Source organism: Takifugu flavidus, chromosome 21, assembly GCF_003711565.1.
Source record: "Takifugu flavidus isolate HTHZ2018 chromosome 21, ASM371156v2, whole genome shotgun sequence".
Lineage (NCBI taxonomy): Eukaryota > Metazoa > Chordata > Actinopteri > Tetraodontiformes > Tetraodontidae > Takifugu > Takifugu flavidus.
The window spans coordinates 4354780-4379131 of NC_079540.1; the positions used below are offsets into that span (position 1 = coordinate 4354780).

General features: G+C 44.0%; 4 protein-coding genes across 4 annotated transcripts; all 4 read right to left on the reverse strand.

The window, feature by feature from the left end:
- Positions 1-1705: 1705 nt before the first annotated feature.
- Positions 1706-5421, reverse strand: LOC130517889 (tyrosine--tRNA ligase, cytoplasmic). The gene is made up of 14 exons (XM_057020087.1): positions 5275-5421; positions 4840-4904; positions 4619-4765; positions 4365-4540; positions 4145-4274; positions 3971-4051; positions 3711-3803; positions 3479-3614; positions 3316-3401; positions 3109-3238; positions 2928-3031; positions 2645-2838; positions 2270-2411; positions 1706-2196 (listed from the first exon to the last, which is right to left on the reverse strand). Exons 2-14 carry the CDS (start codon positions 4894-4896, stop codon positions 2086-2088), a joined length of 1587 nt encoding a protein of 528 aa, XP_056876067.1. The 5' UTR covers positions 4897-4904; positions 5275-5421; the 3' UTR covers positions 1706-2085.
- A 462-nt stretch (positions 5422-5883) lies between these two features.
- On the reverse strand, positions 5884-8435 carry LOC130518706 (tyrosine--tRNA ligase, cytoplasmic-like). The gene is given in 13 exon segments (XM_057021525.1): positions 5884-5951; positions 5954-6010; positions 6088-6217; positions 6295-6380; positions 6458-6593; positions 6692-6784; positions 6952-7032; positions 7126-7220; positions 7223-7254; positions 7345-7520; positions 7599-7745; positions 7828-7892; positions 8263-8435. Coding segments are annotated over 12 exon segments (1158 nt in total). The 5' UTR covers positions 7885-7892; positions 8263-8435.
- A 351-nt stretch (positions 8436-8786) lies between these two features.
- On the reverse strand, positions 8787-9628 carry LOC130517893 (SOSS complex subunit C-like). Its single transcript, XM_057020090.1, has one exon. The coding sequence runs from the start codon at positions 9393-9395 to the stop codon at positions 9084-9086; it is 312 nt and encodes a 103-aa protein (XP_056876070.1). The 5' UTR covers positions 9396-9628; the 3' UTR covers positions 8787-9083.
- A 625-nt stretch (positions 9629-10253) lies between these two features.
- mfsd2ab (MFSD2 lysolipid transporter A, lysophospholipid b) lies at positions 10254-21558 on the reverse strand. The gene is made up of 14 exons (XM_057020089.1): positions 21335-21558; positions 19264-19389; positions 18383-18507; positions 16255-16378; positions 15808-15886; positions 15541-15716; positions 15358-15448; positions 15128-15246; positions 14829-14912; positions 13499-13582; positions 13296-13408; positions 13071-13214; positions 12167-12343; positions 10254-12083 (listed from the first exon to the last, which is right to left on the reverse strand). The coding sequence occupies exons 1-14, from the start codon at positions 21422-21424 to the stop codon at positions 12032-12034; spliced, it is 1584 nt and encodes a 527-aa protein (XP_056876069.1). The 5' UTR covers positions 21425-21558; the 3' UTR covers positions 10254-12031.
- Between the last annotated feature and the right edge of the window lie 2794 nt (positions 21559-24352).

Genomic DNA, 24352 nt, shown 5'->3' on the forward strand with positions numbered 1-24352 from the left:
CCAGCCTTGCACGAGAGCCTCACCACCACCGTGATTCGGTCCTGACGCCAGCCCAGAACACTCGCACACACACACCACACACCCACCCACACAAGTGTGTGCCGGCAACAGCCACAAAAGCAAAACAGTCAGCAAGACACGCACACACGGGTGGTGAGCACAGATGGGTAAGTGTTAGACTTTTCAGGTCAGGGTAAATAATTCTGCACTGGTCTGCACTTTCTAAGATCAGCTGTCATTTTGAATCCAAATATTTAAGACTGGGATCTATTTTCCATTTCAGACTGGGATCTTTGACCTCTTTACGTAATTCCGTTTCTCGGCAGGGTCACTCTTGTTTACTTTGGTCCACAGTTCTAGCAAATGAATAAAACAAATTAATGCAGTTTAGCATTAGGAAATCATTCAGACTGCAGCCTCCACGTTTGTGTGCTAATCTGGAGTTAATCCATGGCTGTTTAAAAAAAATTAAAACCCATTTTAGCTGCAGACTGATTAATGTGGACTTTGATTGTTGGTTGTGCTTTTAAAACATTGGTAGTTGAAAGGGTTATCCTGTAGGGGTTTTTATGCTCAACCAACCAGTAGAAAAGTCAATAATGGGAGGATCGTGCATAAAGGGAACCACAGTGGAGCCCGTCTCCCAGAACTTTGCCTGGCCTCGACAGACTGAACATTCGTGATGGGACGATGATACCTCAAGGAGTGTATTGACACACTGAGTTGGTATGTAAAATATAGCAAATTTGAGTTACAATTCAGAGTTACAATTTTTTTTACTTATGTACACACATTTTTTGTTAACTGTTAAATCATATGAAATAATACAAAAAAGTGATTCGTTTATGAATTTTTATTGAGAAACAAAAGCTTTTGGAGTGTCTTTGCTCCAAGGCGATTTCTCCTCTTAAACACCAGCTCCCCAGCCTTAGAAAATCCTCTTTCACACGGTGCAGATGACGATGGTGAGCAGAGAGTTTTAAGTGCAAGTTGATGCAGATGTGGATGTGTTTTCTGGTGCTCTCACGAGTATCTGCCAATTCTCCATTGCCATGCCGAGCTCTATAATGCCTCAGCATTGATGAAGTGCTCTTATTGATGTAAGAGAGCTCTGTGGAGCAGAGCCGACACTTCACCTACAATAACATAAAAAGTTACAAACAATTCAAACCTCTTACTAGAACAGAGTAAAAACTAAGGTGGCGCATTGCATTCACTTGTTAAAAAAATAGACACCCTATAAAATGAATAAAGCAACTGTAAGGCTCTTTAACTGACTATCATATGTATCACAGGCCATTCACTTGATAAACTGATAAAGTGAGTGCAATGCGCCACCGTTAAAAATTGTATACAACAGTAAACAATGCTCAAAGGAGAAAAAGATTTCCCTTGTTTGGAGTCACAAGATCAAAATGATTCCACACTGGGGAAAACTTCTTAGAACGATCCATAATTGCGCAACTGCAAAACTCCATCCAACAAACCCGCGACATGTCGATCCAGTTTGTTTCCTTATAAACACACTTTGACGCGACACACTCAAACGATACAAGTCCTGTATCGGTCACGTGATTCTTTGTTAAAGCGATACACGCACCGATACGGGGTTTCACTCCTGAGCTCTCGGCAGTGTTGACGCACCAGTGTCGCTCGTCCCATCACTATGGGATACAGACGTGTGCATGATGTATTGGAGACAACAGCAATGCCAGCTTTTTATTTAATACCCAAGAGGATGCGTGACAGTAATATATCTGTGCAACCGTTGAAGAAATTTCAGAACAATATTAATCTGCAATATCCAGTTAAGTTGGCATCTTCTCAATGAAGACGACCACATGAAGTGTTAACATGAAGTCCCTTCTTAGATGTGAGCTCCATTTACATACTACAGTTATTCATCTGTATATTTATGAGCATTTAGAACAAGCAAGTGTAATGAGCATGATTTTGTCCTACATGGAACTTGTCAAAGCAGGATACATTTGTAAAGATAGACAGATGGCACAAAAGCATTCAGAGGTTTCAGGGTTCTGCAGATGAAAAAGGTTCCTGTTGTAACGCAGCCTCGTGAAGGTGTATCTAACAGATGTTGCCTCCTTTCAGTGTCTTGCTTTTGATCTGTCCCAGTTTGGTCATTAGATTTTTATCTTTCCACTGAGCTGTAAACTCCTCTGATACCTTCAGGTCAACCTAAAACGATAAGATTTAACCGTTATTCCACTTGGGATTAAATACAGCACGACCGCGTTGTGATGATACACACCTGCAGTTTCTCCCAAACCTTCTTCTTTGGGTTGAGTTTGTCATCTGGTTTGCCTGCCTCATAGCCTTCCACAAAGACCCGTTCACCAGGTGCGGAACCCACTGGAGGGTCCAGAGGTTCCACTTGCCTGGGTTCCCCTTCACTAAAAAGAAGGCAAATGTCTGATTTTGGCAAAGTGGACATTTTTACAATCTTCCTGAGCGTCAGTTTTTCCCATTTTAACAATAAACTGTAATGGTTTTAGTTATAACAGCATTCCTCCAATTATAAATGGTAATAACTCATTAGTAAAACAAATTAATTGCAGGAGTTTTTGGATCATATCCATGTTGGCCTAAACTGAATCTTGTGTGCAAAGCAGGAATAAACACTCACATGGAGGCACAGAGCAGCATGGCTTGAGACTCTATCCCTCGCATCTTCTGTGGCTTCAGATTACACAGCACCAACACCAACCGGTCCTGCAAGTCCTCCTGGGAAACGTAGGCCACCAGCCCGCTGACTACCGTCCTCGGTTCTGGCTCGCCCACGTCTATCTTCTCCAGGTACAGCGAATCAGCATCTGGATGCTGGACCGATGGACAAATGACAGAAAACATCATCAGCTTCACATGATAGACCTATATCAGTTAACTTACATCCAATAATAATATCCCACCTTCTCCACGCTGATGATCTTTCCCACCCTGATGTCCAGTCTGGAGGGAACCAGCTCATCATCCTCTGCTCCTCCGCCTCCCTTGGCCCCCTTTACTGCTGCTTCTGATCAGATAAACACAACAGCACGCATCATCCCCTCTGTGTCTGAGACCACAACGGTGGAAGACGCGTGAACTCACTCGTTTTTGAAGGGTAGGCAGAGTTTGTGAGTTCACGGAGCTCAGGAGACTCAAACTTCTTCCTGATTGGGTCCAGCAGCAGGTTTAATGCTGTCTCCACTGAGGCCTTCAGGTCTCCTGGGTGGACGGTCTGATAAAGCCGAACGTTAGTGACAGTCAGGCATTCATTTGGGAGTGTCCCAGCAAGCGAGCGTAGCGCTCCTCTACCTCATCGGCAAAGTCCTTCTCCACTTCTTCAAACTCAGTGTAAGTTTTGTCGCCGCCCCATTTGGGATCTCTTTTAATGCGAAACTCTAAAGACGCAAACGTGCCCAATTAATGGACGGGTAAATTCTGCTTTAAAAAGTCTAGAGTGAGTGAAGCTACCAACCTCCACAAAGAGGGAAGAGGACGTATTTGACAAAAGAGAGGACGCCATTGTTCTGGATGTTGCCTGGCTCGCAGAAAGCCTTCTTCAGCTTCTTCTTCACATCTTCTTTGGAGTCCAGCAAATCAATCTTTGACTCCTGAAGCCAAAGAAAGAGAGAAAACACTGTAACTAAACAGAATTATTCGGAGAAGCTGATTATGAAATGCGAGGCGTGACTCGTCCTGTGACGTACTTCCTCTGAGGAGCTCATTTTGGCCCCCGTCAACCCGGGAACCATCGGGTTCATCAAGTGGGCCCGTTTGTCGTAGCCAAGAGATGGAAGGTACTGTTGAGAAATAGAGACCGTTGGCGTTTAACGTTCACACCCTTAACAGAATAATGCTAAATATATATACATAGCAATGAGACCTTGATAATAAGAATTCTATTTTAATGTCAATTATTGATCAAAATACCGTCTGACAGAAATCAAAGATTAAAAAAGGATTTTACTTTTTCTGCCAGAGTGAAAATCTTTCTCTGGTCAACTCCTCCAAACTGGGCGTCCACCTTGAGGTATTCCTCATCCAGAGCCTGGTAACAAAGCAAATACAATAAAAAGGTAATAAAACAATAAATTTAAAAAGGGTGCAGGTGCCACTGAGGCGAGCTAGAACGAGCTTCTACCTGCAGGCCAGGGTAGAGCAGACCACTCAACAGAGGATGCTCCACTTGCTTGACAACCTCAGCCCCAGCCTTCTTGGCATCGTGTTCTGTCACGACGGAGGACAGTCGGTACACATCTAAAGTGTACTGTCTGGAGAAGTCCAACACAAACATTACGTATTAATGCAAACATGAGAAGGATTAATAACAGTGTGAATGCTGAAGGGTCAGTGAAACAAACCTGCTGAGCTGGAAATCTGTTCCTTTGACAAACTTCAGCTTCTCCAGTGGCACACCGATGCTCTCCAACATCGCTTTGATGATTTGCTCATAGTACTTCACCCTGAGCTCCAACAGCTCCCAGGGGGCCTTCATGTTGTCTAGGTAAGCATGCAGGTCTGCAAACAAAATAGTGACCTAAAAGAGAAAAAAAGAAATACATACGAGCAGGGAAAGACGGAGAACAAAGGGTGATGCTCCCGAGGATCTACCCACTTCACATCCAGCCTTGAGGAAGTCTGCTATCTTGGACATTGGGACAAAGTACGCTACGTGAGGTTTGCCGGTGGTCGCTGTGCCCCAGTACAGCCTCAGCTCTCTCTCCTGCAGGATCTGCTTCAGCTTCTCCTCTCCAAGGACCTCCTTTAAGAGTCATCATGTGAATGAATGCTGGTAAATAGTTGTATGGATAACTACTGTCTGTCTGTCTGACCGACCTGGAGGTTCCTGGTAATGAGGTGGAACTTCTGATCCGGGGTTAGTTGTCCTTCCATGATAGACACTAAAAACAACAATTGGAGTCAGCGTTAGGGTCAACCTATATTGCCACCAGTAGCCTCGTCATGTACCACTAAAGTTGCACTTGTTGGCTGTCTTCGCCATTGAGTTGGGTATTTTTTTTAATTCTATTTGAAAAATGTGATTCGGCAGATTTTAAGATAAAGCACTAACAGAAAGCGAAAGGGAACCGAGCGGATCTTGAACAGAACGGTTACGTGTATTTAGCAAGCTAGCGACAAAACCATGTGCAGCGAATTTTACCTCTCTCGCGTGACGTTTATCATTTCAAATAATGCGTTTAAACTGCTAAAAATACAGCAGCAGCAAACGCAGTTTGTTCTAAATCCACACAGTACAATCCCCTGACTTACCCCAAACTCTGTCGATTTTGAATGAAGAGGAAACCCGATTAGATGGATCTGTCACCGGGTTGCATCAGAGACAGCATCACACGATTGAGCGGCGTGTCCAGGCAAAAGCAATCGAGTTCCAAATCCTTTTGCAGGTCGATGCAGTGGTATAATACTGCTACCTTGTGGCCAGATGAATCCGATTCATATTCAATTCTTTGGATTCACTTTTTGCACGACACAAGACAAAGTCATACGTCTTCTCAAAGGAATTAAATGGCATGCTATGGCAGGAGGAGCCAGAATCATCAAAAATTCTGGATCATCTCTAAAGTAAAAACACCACCCAGGTTTAACACGCCCGTGGCCTGCTAAGTAATCGGTGACCACTGTTGGAGAGAAGGTGCACATTCTTAATTATGAAGGCATCATTTTTGTCTGTGGATATCGGGGGTTGGCATATTTAATAGTTTTCTTCCCATTTATATATTATTGATAATCCTGTTTTTCGTGATGATAGAAATCAAACTGCTGCCCACAGTGGTATCGAAATCAGTTCAAAATATAATTTGACTACAGGAAACATATTCATTTCATTCTCCACACAAGCTTTAAAGCTGTGTCGTTAACTTACATCCAATAATAATATCCCACCTTCTCCACGCTGATGATCTTTCCCACCCTGATGTCCAGTCTGGGGGAACCAGCTCATCATCCTCTGCTCCTCCGCCTCCCTTGGCCCCCTTTACTGCTGCTTCTGATCAGATAAACACAACAGCACGCATCATCCCCTCTGTGTCTGAGACCACAACGGTGGAAGACGCGTGAACTCACTCGTTTTTGAAGGGTAGGCAGAGTTTGTGAGTTTACGGAGCTCAGGAGACTCAAACTTCTTCCTGATTGGGTCCAGCAGCAGGTTTAATGCTGTCTCCACTGAGGCCTTCAGGTCTCCTGGGTGGACGGTCTGATAAAGCCGAACGTTAGTGACAGTCAGGCATTCATTTGGGAGTGTCCCAGCAAGCGAGCGTAGCGCTCCTCTACCTCATCGGCAAAGTCCTTCTCCACTTCTTCAAACTCAGTGTAAGTTTTGTCGCCGCCCCATTTGGGATCTCTTTTAATGCGAAACTCTAAAGACGCAAACGTGCCCAATTAATGGACGGGTAAATTCTGCTTTAAAAAGTCTAGAGTGAGTGAAGCTACCAACCTCCACAAAGAGGGAAGAGGACGTATTTGACAAAAGAGAGGACGCCATTGTTCTGGATGTTGCCTGGCTCGCAGAAAGCCTTCTTCAGCTTCTTCTTCACATCTTCTTTGGAGTCCAGCAAATCAATCTTTGACTCCTGAAGCCAAAGAAAGAGAGAAAACACTGTAACTAAACAGAATTATTCGGAGAGAAGCTGATTATGAAATGCGAGGCGTGACTCGTCCTGTGACGTACTTCCTCTGAGGAGCTCATTTTGGCCCCCGTCAACCCGGGAACCATCGGGTTCATCAAGTGGGCCCGTTTGTCGTAGCCAAGAGATGGAAGGTACTGTTGAGAAATAGAGACCGTTGGCGTTTAACGTTCACACCCTTAACAGAATAATGCTAAATATATATACATAGCAATGAGACCTTGATAATAAGAATTCTATTTTAATGTCAATTATTGATCAAAATACCGTCTGACAGAAATCAAAGATTAAAAAAGGATTTTACTTTTTCTGCCAGAGTGAAAATCTTTCTCTGGTCAACTCCTCCAAACTGGGCGTCCACCTTGAGGTATTCCTCATCCAGAGCCTGGTAACAAAGCAAATACAATAAAAAGGTAATAAAACAATAAATTTAAAAAGGGTGCAGGTGCCACTGAGGCGAGCTGGAACGAGCTTCTACCTGCAGGCCAGGGTAGAGCAGACCACTCAACAGAGGATGCTCCACTTGCTTGACAACCTCAGCCCCAGCCTTCTTGGCATCGTGTTCTGTCACACGGAGGACAGTCGGTACACATCTAAAGTGTACTGTCTGGAGAAGTCCAACACAAACATTACGTATTAATGCAAACATGAGAAGGATTAATAACAGTGTGAATGCTGAAGGGTCAGTGAAACAAACCTGCTGAGCTGGAAATCTGTTCCTTTGACAAACTTCAGCTTCTCCAGTGGCACACCGATGCTCTCCAACATCGCTTTGATGATTTGCTCATAGTACTTCACCCTGAGCTCCAACAGCTCCCAGGGGGCCTTCATGTTGTCTAGGTAAGCATGCAGGTCTGCAAACAAAATAGTGACCTAAAAGAGAAAAAAAGAAATACATACGAGCAGGGAAAGACGGAGAACAAAGGGTGATGCTCCCGAGGATCTACCCACTTCACATCCAGCCTTGAGGAAGTCTGCTATCTTGGACATTGGGACAAAGTACGCTACGTGAGGTTTGCCGGTGGTCGCTGTGCCCCAGTACAGCCTCAGCTCTCTCTCCTGCAGGATCTGCTTCAGCTTCTCCTCTCCAAGGACCTCCTTTAAGAGTCATCATGTGAATGAATGCTGGTAAATAGTTGTATGGATAACTACTGTCTGTCTGTCTGTCTGTCTGACCGACCTGAAGGTTCCTGGTAATGAGGTGGAACTTCTGATCCGGACTTAGTTGTCCTTCCATGATAGACACTAAAAACAACAATTGGAGTCAGCGTTAGGGTCAACCTATATTGCCACCAGTAGCCTCGTCATGTACCACTAAAGTTGCACTTGTTGGCTGTCTTCGCCATTGAGTTGGGTATTTTTTTTAATTCTATTTGAAAAATGTGATTCGGTAGATTTTAAGATAAAGCACTAACAGAAAGCGAAAGGGAACCGAGCGGATCTTGAACAGAACGGTTACGTGTATTTAGCAAGCTAGCGACAAAACCATGTGCAGCGAATTTTACCTCTCTCGCGTGACGTTTATCATTTCAAATAATGCGTTTAAACTGCTAAAAATACAGCAGCAGCAAACGCAGTTTGTTCTAAATCCACACAGTACAATCCCCTGACTTACCCCAAACTCTGTCGATTTTGAATGAAGAGGAAACCCGATTAGATGGATCTGTCACCGGGTTGCATCAGAGACAGCATCACACGATTGAGCGGCGTGTCCAGGCAAAAGCAATCGAGTTCCAAATCCTTTTGCAGGTCGATGCAGTGGTATAATACTGCTACCTTGTGGCCAGATGAATCCGATTCATATTCGATTCTTTGGATTCACTTTTTGCACGACACAAGACAAAGTCTTCTCAAAGGAATTAAATGGCATGCTATGGCAGGAGGAGCCGGAATCATCAAAAATTCTGGATCATCTCTAAAGTAAAAACACCACCCAGGTTTAACACGTAATCGGTGACCACTGTTGATTTGAGTAGACACTGTTGGAGGAGAGAAGGTGCACATTCTTAATTATGAAGGCATCATTTTTGTCTGTGGATATCGGGGGTTGGCATATTTAATAGTTTTCTTCCCATTTATATATTATTGATAATCCTGTTTTTCGTGATGATAGAAATCAAACTGCTGCCCACAGTGGTATCGAAATCAGTTCAAAATATAATTTGACTACAGGAAACACATTCATTTCATTCTCCACACAAGCTTTAAAGCTGTGTCGTGACCTTCATATACAAACATGTACGTAATATGCATCGAGGAAGATAGCACAGAAAAATCATCTGAAAACATTTAGCGAGTCTCAAGTTCCATTCAAAACACACAGAATTCAGACAAATGTACATTGGCTTTTTTTTTTTTTGCTGCTTTTATCTGTAGAACCAGTTTAAAGTCTTTAATTGGAAATGTGCAAGGTCCATCCAGAAGTAAGTGATGGTGTTAAAAGTCAGGGTCTAGCCGTGGGAGCACCGGGAGGATGAGGTTCCCAAACGAGGAGTCCTGAGTGATGAAGAAGCCGGAGGAGTGGACGTGGGCGTGCTGCAGAGCGGCCTTCTGCTGGGCGGCGATGTGCTGCTGCTCCGCGCTGTCCCTCACCTCCTTCAAACTGGGTCTGGAGGACAGAGGGATGTTTGCTCCGGGGCTATTCATGGACTGGTTCTGCATTAATCGCCTTTTCTCTTTGTCTAGCTCCGCCAGAATGGCTACCCGGGTCTTGTTTTGAACGCCAGTACCTGGAGGGTTGGCAGCCATGTTGTGCTAACGGAATTAGCACGGACAATTAAACATCTCAGAAGTCCATTGAATATATGGCTAAGAATTCATTACGAGGTCCGGCTGCAGTTTCTTCTTATGGTTATGTACATAAAACGGGTTGAGGGTGGAAAAAATGGAAATTAAAGGTAGTCTCTTCGTTCTGAGGGTGGCTTACAAAATTCAGTAAGAAAACCACAAACACATCCGGATTCTGTATCCTTAAAAAATAAAAGGCCCGACTTCCGCAATTAATTCCCTGACAATTCCACCACCAAAATAAATGTTCAAGAGACTTGACATCAATAGAATTGTAAATAATTAATAGCCGATATAATTCCATGTGTGATTATTTATTTTTTTAGATTGGATTAAATGTATCAATGACATGTACTCCGGCGTACTCCTTTAAAACCAAAGTCCATAAACGCAAACATTTGCTTGTGACTTTCACAAATAAAGACATGAAGAATTCTATGCCTCGACTAATAGCTTTATTAATTAACCCAAGAGCGTGTTTTTAAATGCATTTGAAAAAGTTGGGACGTGTTATAGTAGTTTGTCTCACAATTTCCAGATATTTGTGACCAAAGTCTGACACTAGATGGAAGCATTACACAACAACATGGGTGGACATGAACCAAGTGTGCGTGAGCGGTAACGCTGCAAAAGCTACTGCAGCCATTCTTCCATAAAGGTAGTCCGGGGCATTATAAATATAACTTCTAAATGTGGCTCTACCAGATAATTTGGTATGAGAAGAAAGCTTCTCTTCAGATAGTTGACACATTAAAAAATGTTTTTAAAATGTGATTATAGATCAGTTTGTATTTTCTTTTATTAAGAAACACTGACAGGTTGTTCACAGTTCACTTATCAATTAGTATTTATTAACGGTTTTTTTTTTTAAATCCCCAACATTTGTCTTAAATAACTAAAGTACAGAGTAGACCAAGATATTTACAGGATTACATACAATATATACATAGGAGGCATGTACAGAAGGCTTCTGTGTGTCCCTGTGGGATCATTAAAGCTCCAACATTTGGCTACAGCCTCAAGAGTCTTGGGCAAAATTCACAGAACAATACGAGACAAGGCATTCATGAAATAACAGATTTACAGGATGTACTCTTATGTACACAACAATGCATTCAAACAGATAAACAGTCAGGTGAAATGGACATTTTTACAATGGCAACCCAGTTGTCAGAAAGCGCACAACACGTATACCGGTATGTATAACATATGACATTATGTACACATTTCCATATCAATGGATATGAAATATGTCAACCAATGGTTACACAGCATACTGGTTCTTTAAATAAAGACACAAAAAAATCCCAACAATCAAAAAGAAACAGATGAGAATATCTATAAATACTTCGATATCTTTCCCCCTCGCACTAGTGCGCTTCCCTTTTTGAATGCAAAGAAGCAACGACGGCAGCGATTTAACATGCATTAAAAAAGGTGTGAAAACATCTCACCTACGTTCAAGCATCTTATTTCAGTTGCAACCTTCAGGTCTTAATCAGAGTTGAATAATGCATGACTGTTCACTAATACATGGACTTGGAAAAGGTAAAATTAAAAAAAAAAACTAATAAATATTTAAAGAATTAGTTAGGAAAATGAAAGAGGGCAAATCAGCATTTCCTGTTTTCAGCAGCTCTTCTACAAATGAAATCAGTGTAAATACTGGACTAAACATTGTAGCCATTAACGCCAGTCAAGTGCTTATAGTGGTTTCAGTACCAATGGTGGACTTCCAGGAGCAGGGGGTCATCAACCTAGTACTCTGAGGCCCATAATCCAGCCAGGTTAGGATCCCAGTTGAATGGCAATGTCTAGTTGGTAGGACAGAAAACCTGGCTGGATTGTTGTAGTGTGGTTACTGTGCCATAACTTCTAACATCACGTCAGCTTCCACAAAAGGCCCCCAAAAAAACCCAAAAATAAAATAAACAAAAAAGCTGGCGATGTGATAATGAGTCAGAAGATGCACTGAACTGGCTGACGTAAACAACAAAGACAGAGTGCGAGGTCAAAAACACACATTAGATGTGTTTCTAAAACACCAAGAGTGAAAATTAAGTGTTTTCATCCAGCAGGTTTGACAGCCCCCCCCAATAAAAAGGGGGTTGAAATTAAGGCAATCTCGCCGCTTGTGCGGGTGTTCACATCTCAGGAGTCATTTGTAGTGCTCAAATATTGTAATGGCATGAAACGGTTCAGCTCCAGCGAGTAGCACCGGTGACGGCAGCAGTGAAGGCCCCCGTCATGTTCCACATTGCACAATTTCATCACAACTGGATGTCACTCAACTAGTTGACGGATGGAGAAAAAAAAAAAAAGGACTCAAAAGTTGTATCGCTGAAAATTGTAAGGCTTTTGAGCTCGGGCCGAACAAAAAAAGTGAATCTCATGTAGGAAATGCTGAAAGTTTTTTTTGTTGTTTGTTTGGTTTTTGTTTGTTTTTTTGTTTTGTTTTGTTTTGTTACATGGAAAAGCAGCAGCGGTTGATTGGACAAGACAGTGTCTGTATGGTCTGACAGGCCCGTATCCGTTGGTCCCGCCCTGTGCAAAATACCATTGGGTTGCCCCAGTAGTGCGCGGCTCTTTAAATCGTGCTAGATCATGGCAGCAAGTTCTGCCGAGTCCGTTTCTGAATCCTCCATTTCCCTAAGGAAGAGAAAGAGAGAGCTTCAGTAGGAGCGCTGGCGAGGCGCAGGAAGCAGAGCCGGCGAGCTGATGTGCAGCCTTACCACTGTTCCCTCAGACGCTCGCGGTTGCGCTGCCGCCTCTTCTCGTCGATCGGGTAGAAGTATAATACGACCAAACCGATGATCATGAGAGAGATGGGAGCGAAGGAAACCAGGACTCTCAGGGTTATATTGACCGCCTCTGGCTGAGAGCAGCCTCTGGTGATATAACCTGTGAAACTGAAGTGCAAGAAACAAGCCAAAAAAAAAAATCATTAATTAATGATGGACACCAACAGCACAGTGGCATCGTCTCTGATCCGTCCAAAACTCATGATGCATTCAGTCCTTAATCTAGTGAAAGAAAAGGAATTCCTTTGATGTGGGATTTCAGAGATTTAGCTTAGCCCGATTTACACTGTACTTTAAATAATTTCCCCGTCTGAAGGATGAACATAACTGGAATTATTGTCCGGATTCCCAAAGCCAATCGATACCCCGGTGCACATCTGCTGCATCCTGACCTCTGCATTTGCTGTGCGTGTGTTTCGGGATAAGGTCTAAACCTACGGCAGCAAACAGCATAATCATCCTGATGGTGAAGCAGCATCGAAGAGGAGCCATCTATTCCCATGTCTTTTAGCAATTATTTGCAAAAGTTAAATAATGTTAACCGGTTATGTGTGCAGTAAACCCTTGAAAGATAACAGATTGTGCACTTTAATGTTTACACCTTGATTACTCAGTGCATCTCATCTGTAAACCAACTAGGGCTAATGATAAAATTAAAAAAATTAAATATTTAACATCAGGAGGACAGAAGGACATCACGGTATTTGATGTGCGGCGGCTAATTTGTAAATGTGGTGTTTTCAGACCACAGCAGCTCTGCCACAGCTTCATTTTTGGCCTCATTCAGTTTGTGAAAACTGGTAAATTCCGTACATGATGAATCAAAAATACTTACTGTAAACTGAGAGTGGAAATGCCCAGAGAGATGCCAGAGGAGAACTTGGAGAAGAAGACGTAGAAAGAGTAGAAGATGGCTTCGTGGCCGATAGATTTGGGGTTCTCCAGTTTGAAATCGTCAACCACATCTGGCAGCATAGACCTGAAAGTCAGAGCAGGAGCAAGAGTCAGTGTTGGTGACAGATGCCATGACAGGCGAGTGAGGAGTCAGCGGGGGTCTTACCATGACATCAGGTAGGCTGAAGCCACCCCCATGCCAGCAAAGAAGGAAACAAAATAGGTAAGGATCAGATTGCTCTTAAACACCACCACCACGATCATGGAGGGAACCGCCGCCTGGAAACACAGAAGCAGGTCAGTTAGTTAAAACATTCACTTAAGAGTGCAGAATATCATTGTTATCTAGTTTTGGGTGGGGGGGCTTACCAAGGTGCCACAGTAAACTGCAGTCTTTTTTCCAAAACGTGTCAAAAACCACTGCCAGAAGGGGATGGTGAGAGTAGCAGAGAACTGAGGAGAGGAAAAAAGTTTGCTTTTTAAAAATCAAGCCGTGTCTTGTGTCCTTTTCCCTGATTAAATACCTTCTTCTATTAATGTTCAATTAACACCCCCTGCTGATGGGCTGCAGTATAGCAGACAAACCATCCTAAAACCTTTTTTTTTTTAAAACAGCATTTGAATTTAATGTGTGGATTAAGTCAAAATCTTTCAGTTTAAGTGAAAGCACTTTCAATCGAGAAGTAGCTGTTAGATATAGCTGATTACTTCTATGATATTATCTAATGTTAATCACACGTGACGCATTCCCGGAATACTTCCGGGCCGTCATACTTGTGTGGTGATGCAGAAGATTGTGTATTTGACCCTTCGATTCATCCAAACAAAATAGTGCAGGAGGAGAAAGACAATATGCTTGTCTCACTTCTTCCCAAAACAAATTTAAGCTCTGTGTGATGCAAACATCTGCAGGGGTCCCCTCCAAACATGTTTTCCTAAGAGAAAGATAACACGGAGCTGTGGCCAGCATGGTTTTTCACACGAGAGCGTTGAAAGCCGGGCTAAGAGGTAAAACTAATAAAAAGGTTGTTACCGACAAACCCTCACATTCATTAAAATAATGTCCTGCTATATGTTGTCCCACCTGTTTAACTTATCTATTTTGTGATTGTTTTGACAGTTTATCAAATCAATGATAATGATTAACAGCGTTCAAGGCTGCTGCTTGGGCGCTTGAAGCCGTTTCTGAGAAAGCTTTACTGAAGTCCTGAAAAAAGTAATTTCGCTGAATTAAAGTACTTTGACAAAAGGGTCACTGCCTTGACTTTATAATCCTTCCCATAAAGCAAAGGATCTAAGCGTGTAATCTTTTTAAACTCTCCAACCTGTACTTTCTCACCATTTACAGTTGTTCGGTGCGTGTGACAGAGAGCCCATTTATGGATTAATTTGCCTTAATGCTCCTCAGGATGTAAGGCTGCTTCTTTGATACAAGGGGCTTGTTAATTCCAAAGAGAAATCGCATCATAAATGATGTCTTTTACTGTCTGTGGGAAGGGGATGGCATTCAGGCGGAGCAGCGCCGCATCAGGAGATGCCAGCAGAACACACAGCAGCTTTGTATGTCAAGACAATTCACGGCTTTTGTCTCCGGCTGAACGCTTAATTTATTCCAACTAAACTGGGCACTCAGGTTTTTGGAAAGTCAGTCAAAATGTGGCCGTTGCTAAGGAAACTGCCATCCAGCATCTGTACTCACCATGATGACCAGCAGGATGTTTTGGAAGTCATTCCTGAAGCCCAGAGTGTAGGTACAGAACAGGGCGAAGTTTCCCTCCAGGAGCTACGGATAAAGCAAAGACACTCAAGTCAAAGTTGGTTTTCTTAATGACTTAGCAAACACAACGGTGCACCCCGAGCCAGGCTCACAGGCGTCAAGTATGACTATGAAGGAGCACAAAATCAACAAGGCACATCATACAACTGACCGAAATGAAGAAATGTTAGCTTCTGACACTACAAACAATAATCAGCACATAAATCGGTGTCTATACGTACCATGAACCCTAAAGAGGTAAAGAGAAAGCCTATGACCAGTTTCACATACGGTCCATGCCCCATCACAAGCTTAATGCCCTGGAAGAAAGATATGGGCTCGGATCCGACACGGCAGAACTCTGGACGGAGAAAGAATGCAAAGGTAAACAAAGATGTGGAGAAAAACATCGCTTGGATATCTTTTTTATTTTATTTTATTTTTTGTAAACCAACAATTCTTGTGCCTTTACCTTTTTGCTCCCTCACTCCGAAGAAGAGGACAATAGCACAGAGGATATAGATTAAGCAGATGACACCTGAAGCGATCATGTAAGCTGTTTTCTGTAAGGAAACAACAAACCTGCATGTTAAACACACAGTAAACTTGATATTTGCATAGACTGTCAAACACTGACTGAGGAGCATCTGTTTACCGTGTTATGGATGGGGAGCGCTAACAGGGAGTCATTGTGGCCATCAACCACGGACAAGTTGGTCGCGTTTAGGACAGGGTCACCGGGCCCTGGTATGCAGGGAGCGTTGGCCATGCCGACGATCTGCCCCTGGATGGCTGTACCGAGCACAGCGCCCAGAACCTCAACCGTCATCCCTGAAGAGAAGGAAGCGCGGAAGGAAGTTTAGCCATATGGGACAAGACCGGACAGGATATTCACGTTTGACACGCGAGCAGCGATACTCACTGTACGCTGTGGCCGAGTCTCTCTCCGCCTGCTCCGAGCTGATGAACATTGTCAGGGCAGAGTACGGCACGTGGAAGCACTGAAAGGTCGAAATTCAGGAAAATGTCAGAGACGAGACACTGTCAACACTCAGAGGCTCAAAAGACAAATTCAGGTTCTCTTTCATTTTAAGGTGTAAATGCCAGAAATGGGTGCACGTAATGATTCCAAAGTGCACCGGTGGGTGCGGGTGGGTGGATTTTACAATATATATAGTTTACTGACATTACTAATGATTCTGTTGGGAAATTCATCCAGCCAATGTGCAGTAAACCCCCTGACAGTAGCTTCTTAGCCAATCAAGTCATAGTAGTATTAAGATATAACATCAGGGTGTGGAGATCCGAATATTTAGAATGACAATGAAAGAAAAAAGTCAGTTCCTGGATCAAGAGGATGGACACTTACCGTCTGAAGGGTCTGGAAGGCACAGTAGAAGAAGAGGTACCAAGCCACTTTCCCATCTTCAAACGGGGGAACGTAGAATATGAGGAAATAGCAAATCACTGCCAGAGGGGTTGAGAGCACGATCCTTCACGTGGACAGGAGAGAGGAACAAACATCATGAGTGCCTGAAAGCGAGACTAACGGTTGTGATATGGCGAGGAGCCATATGTGCTATCTTGTGTGTCTGTATTCTTAAAGATAACAGCGTAGGTGTGCTGCAGCGCAAGCGTAATGATACCTCCGAAACAGCTCAGTTTACTTTCACTTAATGAAGGCGTGCAATTAGAATGGTTATGTCAAGAAGAAAATCCCATTTCAGATTTGTAAATGATAGACATGTGTATTTTGTGGCCAACAATCATATGCCTTTGGAAGAACAAAACACACATTGTAATGAGGTGACTCATGTATGAACAGGATATGATGCGAATGCATCACCAGAATGGTGCGATGCTAAATGGAAATACTTTATCTACTGACACCCAGTCACATACCAGGGTCAGAGATAAAACTTTTCCACACTTGGTGGAATTTCTGGTCAATCATGCTTTGAGTTTTTTGGCAATGACAGTCAGGAATTTTATGAGCAGATGTGTTCACACTAAACTATAGCATCTTTAGAAAGGCTTTGCTCTATTTTTCCTCCTCCTCGGTTAAGAATTCTCAGTTGTTGTTCTGCTGCGACATCGTCGGCCATGTGAGCAGCTGACCAGCTGACCCTCATGACTTTAACACAGTCTTTCTACGTGTTCAGAAATAGCAGCGCTGACGAAGGAGTGCTGATTTTATCTCACTTACTGAACGTGGAATATGACAAGCGAGTCTTTCATCTGGGAAAAGCTCTTTATGAAAGGGGAAGCCCCTGCAGAAACCATTATTTCAAAGACTTCCCCGCAAAATATAGGTGAACTACAACCTAGAAATTGTGGATCTAGTAACCCTATTTATCCAAGAGCTGACAAAGAACTTCGTGTTACATGTTTGAAGCACATTATAAACCTGCTTTCAGGCACTTGTGACTCCTGCTCCTAAAGCAGCGGCTCAAAACTCTCTCCACAAGTTGACCTGAAGTAACCTCCTTTAAAGTAGAAGTAACCTCCATCCGCGACGTGATTGGCTAGAGTATGTGGTGTGTTGTGCACGGACCAATGAGAGGTGTGAGTGACTCTTCCTCCCCTCCCCCCTCCGTGCTGCACAGGGAGGAGTGGCGGTTATACACTGCCGCTAATACCGTGGCCTGAGGAAACCATGCTTGTTTCCTTACATATATTACAACAGACCAAACCTTAATTCAGCAAAAATGCCAATCATTCCTCTGCCTTTTCTTCTCCCACACCCCTACCGGTCCACACCCCTCTTCAGCTGCTGTGACCTCCTTTATATTAGCATCCCGATAAAGGAGAATCTACGCGCTAAGGAAATTACACTGGATTAGAAGATGTAGCGGTATATCAAAGTTGCGTTGGACTAGTATTAAAACGTGCATCTGGCTGCTATTTAACACAGAGTTTAACGTACAATAAGGGTCATATGATAAAGCCTGTGGAGCATGACGCTCACACAAAATGGAGGAGGGGATAAGACCATAACACGGGCTGTCATGCATGGGCAATCATGTAAACATCGGAGATTTCAGTAAGATTTTGCCTTTCATAATAAAACCTCTTCAAAACTGTTCTTTGGAACTTGTAAAAACCTGCTACTAAAAGTGCATCTCATCAGCTTCATGGCTGTAGTGGACTGTATCAAAGCTTTGTTGATTATTTTATAGAGCAGTGTCATGCACATATGGAGTTGCTTCATATTTACCCCTCTGAAAAGGAGGTATTAAACAAGAGAGCCCCTCCACAAGCCCCACCCACTAACAGCAACACATGTATAGTGCATGGTTGGAAAACTTCCATCTCTTGCAGCTGTGCTTCACTGTGGGTTAACGTAAACCACAATACAATTCCATACGGTGACGTGAGGAGAGCTTCCGTAATGAAGTGAAACTGGAATTTTTACAGCTGAAGCATGAGGCTAGAAATACAAATGTAGACAGATCTAAAAAGACAGAACACAGCTGTATTAGATTTATGAAACCTACCAGGGCAGCATGCGCCCGAAACGTGTCCAAGGGCTCCGGGAGACCAAAAAGCCCACCGTGGGGTCTGTGATGCCATCCCAAGCTCGGCCTACGAAAAGGATGATGGACGCGTAGAAGGCATCGATCTGGTAAAGACAGAGCAAAGAACGGTGCCATTAGTCAGGCGGCATGAGGAAGCAGAGAAACTGTACATTATCCATAGCAATAGTTTTTAAATGATGAGAGTCTTGCATTATGTCATATGCTTGTTTTAAAGTCATTAGGTAAAAGGCCAATACAAATCCAATCAAATACTTGGCAGGTCAGTGTAAATGCTAACCAGCCAACGCTGTGCACTTGAAACCAGCCTGACAGCCGCTCTCCTGACTGACTGTACAATTCACGCCCTCCTGTCAGCCAACAAGCCTAACTCGCTGTTCTTGGTAGCCGGACAAAGCTAAAACCCTGGGAAGCCGGTGACTTACACACTATCCTGGCCTTGACTGTGGAATTAGTGTCAGAGCCAATTAAAGTGAGCCCCCCGCCTTACTGTGCCGACACTAAACCCCCTCCCCAATATTTTTTCCTCCAAGACAGTGAAAGGCTTCTAATACAATACAATCCCAGCAGGGCGCCAATAATGGAAATAACACAAAGTTTTTGCAACTCATTGCCCCCTTTGTCACAAGTGATTATGGTGGCAAAACTTTCCCGTGTGCCTCAGCTTGGCAGCAGTGATTTAAGGATGAAGCAGGGATCGTTTACAAGTTGGAAAATTCTCAGCTCCCAGTTATGGTGTTCTTTTAAGGTGCCAGGGTGACTATATATAGGTCTGATGAGTAAATATAGGTCTGATAGGTCTGATCATCTGGGGAGGTGTGAAATGATGGCCAACAACTCACCTGAGCTATGTCCAGCAGGTAAATCTGCAGAAAAAACCCCAAAGCACTTCCCGTAATCTGATAGGGCGCCCCGCCGACGGCGTAGCACAGCTTGCTGCAGATCGACAACCTGTTCCTCCGTTCATGCTGTGGAAAATGGAAACAAAAACAATTTGTAAAGTTAAGCAGATGCAGCTGTATTGAAGCAGGGATAATTATGCAAAGACTATTGCCTGCGTCGTGTTTGATGCATAAACCGGATGTTTTCTGCTGCAACTTGTCGAATTTTCATCATCTTAACGTCTTCATTTTACTGCATCGCGAGGAATGTGGCTCAAATTCTTCGGGAGTTTTGGGTCCCTGAGACTGAATTTGGCAGCCGTAAGGAAGGGAGGGGATGAAGAAGCCATTCGTTTTTAACAAGTCCTCATTTCTTCTCCTTAAAAAGATGCAATTATTTGCTGTGTCACACACACAGGGCGACAGAACCTTGGCAACAAGGTAAAATCCACATCAATGCTGCCAGTTTAACCCATCCGCTGATGCGCAATATTTTCCAACTTTCAATCAACAGATCAGCAAACAAAAGGTGACCAAAATAGCATGAGTGGCTTGATGATAATGACCCGAATTTCAGGGGCACTGTGGTGATGAAAGACCAATAAGATCCTCATCTCGGATCGGCAGAGCAAACCTGCTCCCAGTCTGTTGATACACCAACTTCATCTTTGTTTAGGTGACAAAAGGCTCATGTGCTGAAACCCAACATCATCGGGACGCACAAAGGCCAGCCGGTCCTACACATCTTTGACAACACCTCATCATGGGACACATGAACTAAAACAATGGAGCAGGCACTCAGGTTTTCCCAAGATCTGGAGTAAAAAAACACACAAAGGTATTCTCTGACACCTGGATCACCTTTCCACGTGATTCCAAGCATATTTCCTCATCACACACAGCAAGCTCCTTTAATAACTACTGTACTCATCGTAAGTCCATCTGTACCCGAGGTGTTGAGTTGTGGCCGTTAATTCCCTTTCGAGGTGTTTAACTGTATTCACCAGTCTAACATTAGGTGCTGTTACTTTACTATCTAAAGAGCTACTTCCTTAGTGCGGGTATTGATAAGATACCACCAAACACATATTACAAACATTTTTATTCCAGTGGCGTAGAAAGTGAACGGGACAAATGTTAAAATAGTGGCGATTGATTAGATTGTCGGAAATTACGTTCCTTCCTTCCTCTGTAGGACACGTCAGTCATCGGAAATACGACATCTACGGAAATACCGCAACAGTTACGAGAGACCTACGTGGACTTACTCCAAAAGATATATACTTATAAATGCACAAAACAATCACATTATAATTCTGACAGTAAGACAAGACATTTCAATGATCTCTCATTTAACTGTGGAGTATTACCAGGGTGTGGAAGCCTCGAGTAGCTCGTGCATGCAGCACTGCAAGACTCAATAATTAGATTTAAGTGATAAAACTTCATTTTGAATAACCCGATATCAAATGAATCGGAGGCCCTTTTACGTGAATGATAGCCCCAGGTGTACAAGTGGAAACAGAGGAGCGAGCCAAACCGAACATCATCATATTTTATAAATGGATGCGTCTAAAACGACCAGTTAGCTTTTTAAGGGTGTAATTTTAGCTCAACGGGGCTGAGGGGAAGACCACAAAAAAGTCAGGTCAGCATCACATTGAGCAGATAGGCGATTTAAAGAACACATATATGGACATGCCGGTTAGATCCTTAATTAAATTCTTGATTTCAAATGAGCCGCATGTGGGGGGAAGGAAGTGGGGCAGGAACCAGCGTTTCCCGGCGAAACTAACGCTATATGTTCGAGATTATCAAATTCGACCGGCAGTTTCATTCATTTCACACCTGCCCGGCTCACAAGGGAGTCGTATTTTCACTGGTTTGGATGGGAAACGCGCCCAGTGTTACCGGGCGGTGCGCTCCATTCATTCACGCCTCTCCCGCCCGACAAACCCTCCGTTCCCCCCTTAATCGTACAACCATCACCTTAATCACACAATATCGTCCGTAAACGGATAAATAAACCCACCTTGTTGGCGAGCTTGAGGTCGTCCGAGCTGTGCTCCTTGTTTAACAAGCTGGCGTTGGAATATTGTTCGCCTCCTTCTCCTTTCGCCATCGTTCCAGAAATGTACCAAAAAATATATATAAATATGGAAAGGAATAAATCTCGTAGGTTCTTAGTGTTCTACAATCTGAGAAATGACAGAATGTTCAGAATGGATGTAGTATTTCGGGTCCCAGCCTCTCCCATCGAACCATTCAACCCCGCCCATTAAAAAGGCGGGTCACGTCATGGCGGGGGTGGGGAGGGGGGTTCTGAAGGGCTCCTACAGAACTTCTTCAGAACCATATCATCCAGCTGCAGCCCTCTCGGGTCCCGCTTGGCTTTTAAAAACGCTCCACCTTGCAAATCTATAAACGGACAACCCAGCGGGCTGCTCCAGGTCCCACGACTGTCAGGCAATCGGGAGAAAAATGGGGAGAAACATTTCAAGATGGCTGCCTTGAGTCATTGTGAGCCCCTAGACTTCATTTATCCGGTCAATTAAGATGCTTAATAAGAGGAAAACATGCGCATATACAAAGAAAACCTCCAGGTGTAGCAATATTAAATAAACATGCACACTTAGATTGTGATTGGCCCCTTAATTTTAACCACCATAAGAATTCTAGAAAATAGATTTAAATTTCCATATTAAGTCTGTTCAAGCCCGAAGCAGTTGTTATTTATAAGTGCAGCCATCAAACACAGTTCTCAGAAAACGCACACATTTTTGAATCACTCAAGTGTGTCAAGTGTGTGCGTTTTCTGATGCCTTCTCGTGCACAGAAAAAAAGAACCAATCTAGAGTTTCCGAAACAGGTTTCTGTTTCCCGTGAACACGGTAAACTTTGTTGTGTGTCCTGTTTTTGCATATTGTTTGTTCTTTTCTTTACTTTGGCAGGATCCGGCTCTGCCCATGTGTCTTGCATAATTTTAAATATAGCCACTGTCCAGAATGACCCTTGCTAACGTGCACTAGCAAGCGCCTGAGAGCTTGTGGGAGCTCGTAGGAGGCCCCCACGTGGGGTAGATGAAAGGATTTTTTATCAGAACCCCAGCAGAGGGTGTTTGTTTGCAAAGTGTGGTCTGAGTTGGTCAAATGCAACTGTATGTGTTCCTCTTTTAGCCGCGCACACATGATGTTTGCATATCCAGCGGAGGGTGTGAACGCTCATCTGTGTGGTCCCGGTGGAAACTGGCACCTCAAGGGTCCCTCGCGCACCCTTGCGCCCTGACACACACGTTAGCGTAGCTACAAGTGCACAAAGCTGCGCCTCCCCTAGTGCAAACAAGCAGCGACAATGCAGGTTTGTGTGTACGCCGTCCACCCGCCCGTGCACACAAGCCCCTCAAATATCTGAGAGGAATTTAAGCATGTTCCATTAATAAACAAACCGTGACCTCGTCAACTGCGCAGTCAAGTCCACGGAGAACGCACACGTGGTGCGAGGGCAAATCAATGCGCCTCGACATCGGGCAGATTAGATAAGGCCTCGCTGCTTGTCTGACGTTGTGTTGGTAAATTTGGATGACGCAAAATGACAGCGAGGGATAACAAACCCGCCCCACACCACCTGTTTTTGCCGCCTTTCACTGATTTCTCTAGAAACAGGAAGTAATTGCCTAAACACCTCTGACCAAACGTTGCCAAATCCTTGAGCAGGTTCGGAAATTTTATGTTTGAGAAACAAGAGACGCAACCTAATTTGCGATAAAACACTGACTTTTCTGACTTTGTCTCAGGTTTTTGTGTCATTTTAAGTTGTGTCTTTTCTTTCCACTCTGTCCTCCCCTCCCACCGTGAGCTTCACCTCCTTTCACGAGGTCCAACTGCTCAGCACATTCTGACCTTCAGACAAAGCAAAAGTCCCTCTTTCAAAAACGCTATTTCTTACTGCAACTCACCGCGAAGTAACATAAATAGTCCTTTCAAAATCGTCTGTCATTTTAGGTATTTTCAGGTTGTTAGTTTGTGTTGGGGTTTTTTTCTTACACAGTGAATTCACTCTTTCTCCACTGGAACATCCAGATGAATGTGGGAGTTATCTGAGGCCGCTTTACTGGGGCAAGATAAAGACTCTACAGAGCACGTTGCATCCTTGGAGACCTCACCCGATGGAACGAGGCACTTTCCCATGGCTCACCTTACTTGTCTCGTTTTGTTTCTCCCAGTTACAAAAGAGTGGGAACGGAGCAGCACGCAACCCAGCCGCTGCCAGACTGCAGGGGAACCGTGATTGGGCGTGTGTGCCTTGCTGGAATAATTGTTTTAAATTGACTTGGAATGCAAAGGCAGGTCTGCACAGCCCCAGGCTGGACAGTTAGACGGCTCCGTGTGCTCGCATGTGGAGGATTTGAGCGCACAAGCACGCCCTGAGTGATGCCCATGAGGCGACAATGCAGCGCTGTTGTTGAAGTCACGCTTGGTGGTGGACACTAACGCTTGTGACGACTGCACCACGTGCGACTGGAATATTTATAGTGTGTTCGGGCGAATGTCCTGGCGCCTGTTTTGTTTCCAAACACCACGTGTGTGGTGTGTGTAAGGCTGTGAGTGCCCAAAGCCGCCCAATAGGGTGACCTCCGTGTGTCGCCCGAGCAGGGGAGTTAGTAAAGGTGATGGCAGGTGGGGCGGAAACCTGGGGGGGGCAGTGAGAGGAGGTCTGAGGGCTGTTTGCTGGGGTTTATGACTGTCATGCGCTTGGTGTCATCTGTTGTGTTTTTTTTAACTGGGAGCTTGTGGAAGGATTTTCTTTTCCCCTTCTCGGTACCTCCGTCTCCACCCCTGAGAATCATCTTTGTGAGGAAGGAACGCTGCGCTAAAACCAAAGGTCTACTGCGGGGGAAGTCCAAAAAACACTGTCTTGTTGCTACGTGTGCAGAAAAAACCCAAAATCCAGAGATTTGTTGGACAAATGAGCGCAGAGGCTAACAGCCATTCCGCCCTCAGCCACTCGAGGGAGCTCAAGCTAATGCTCAAGCAATCTCTATCTCTTGTGA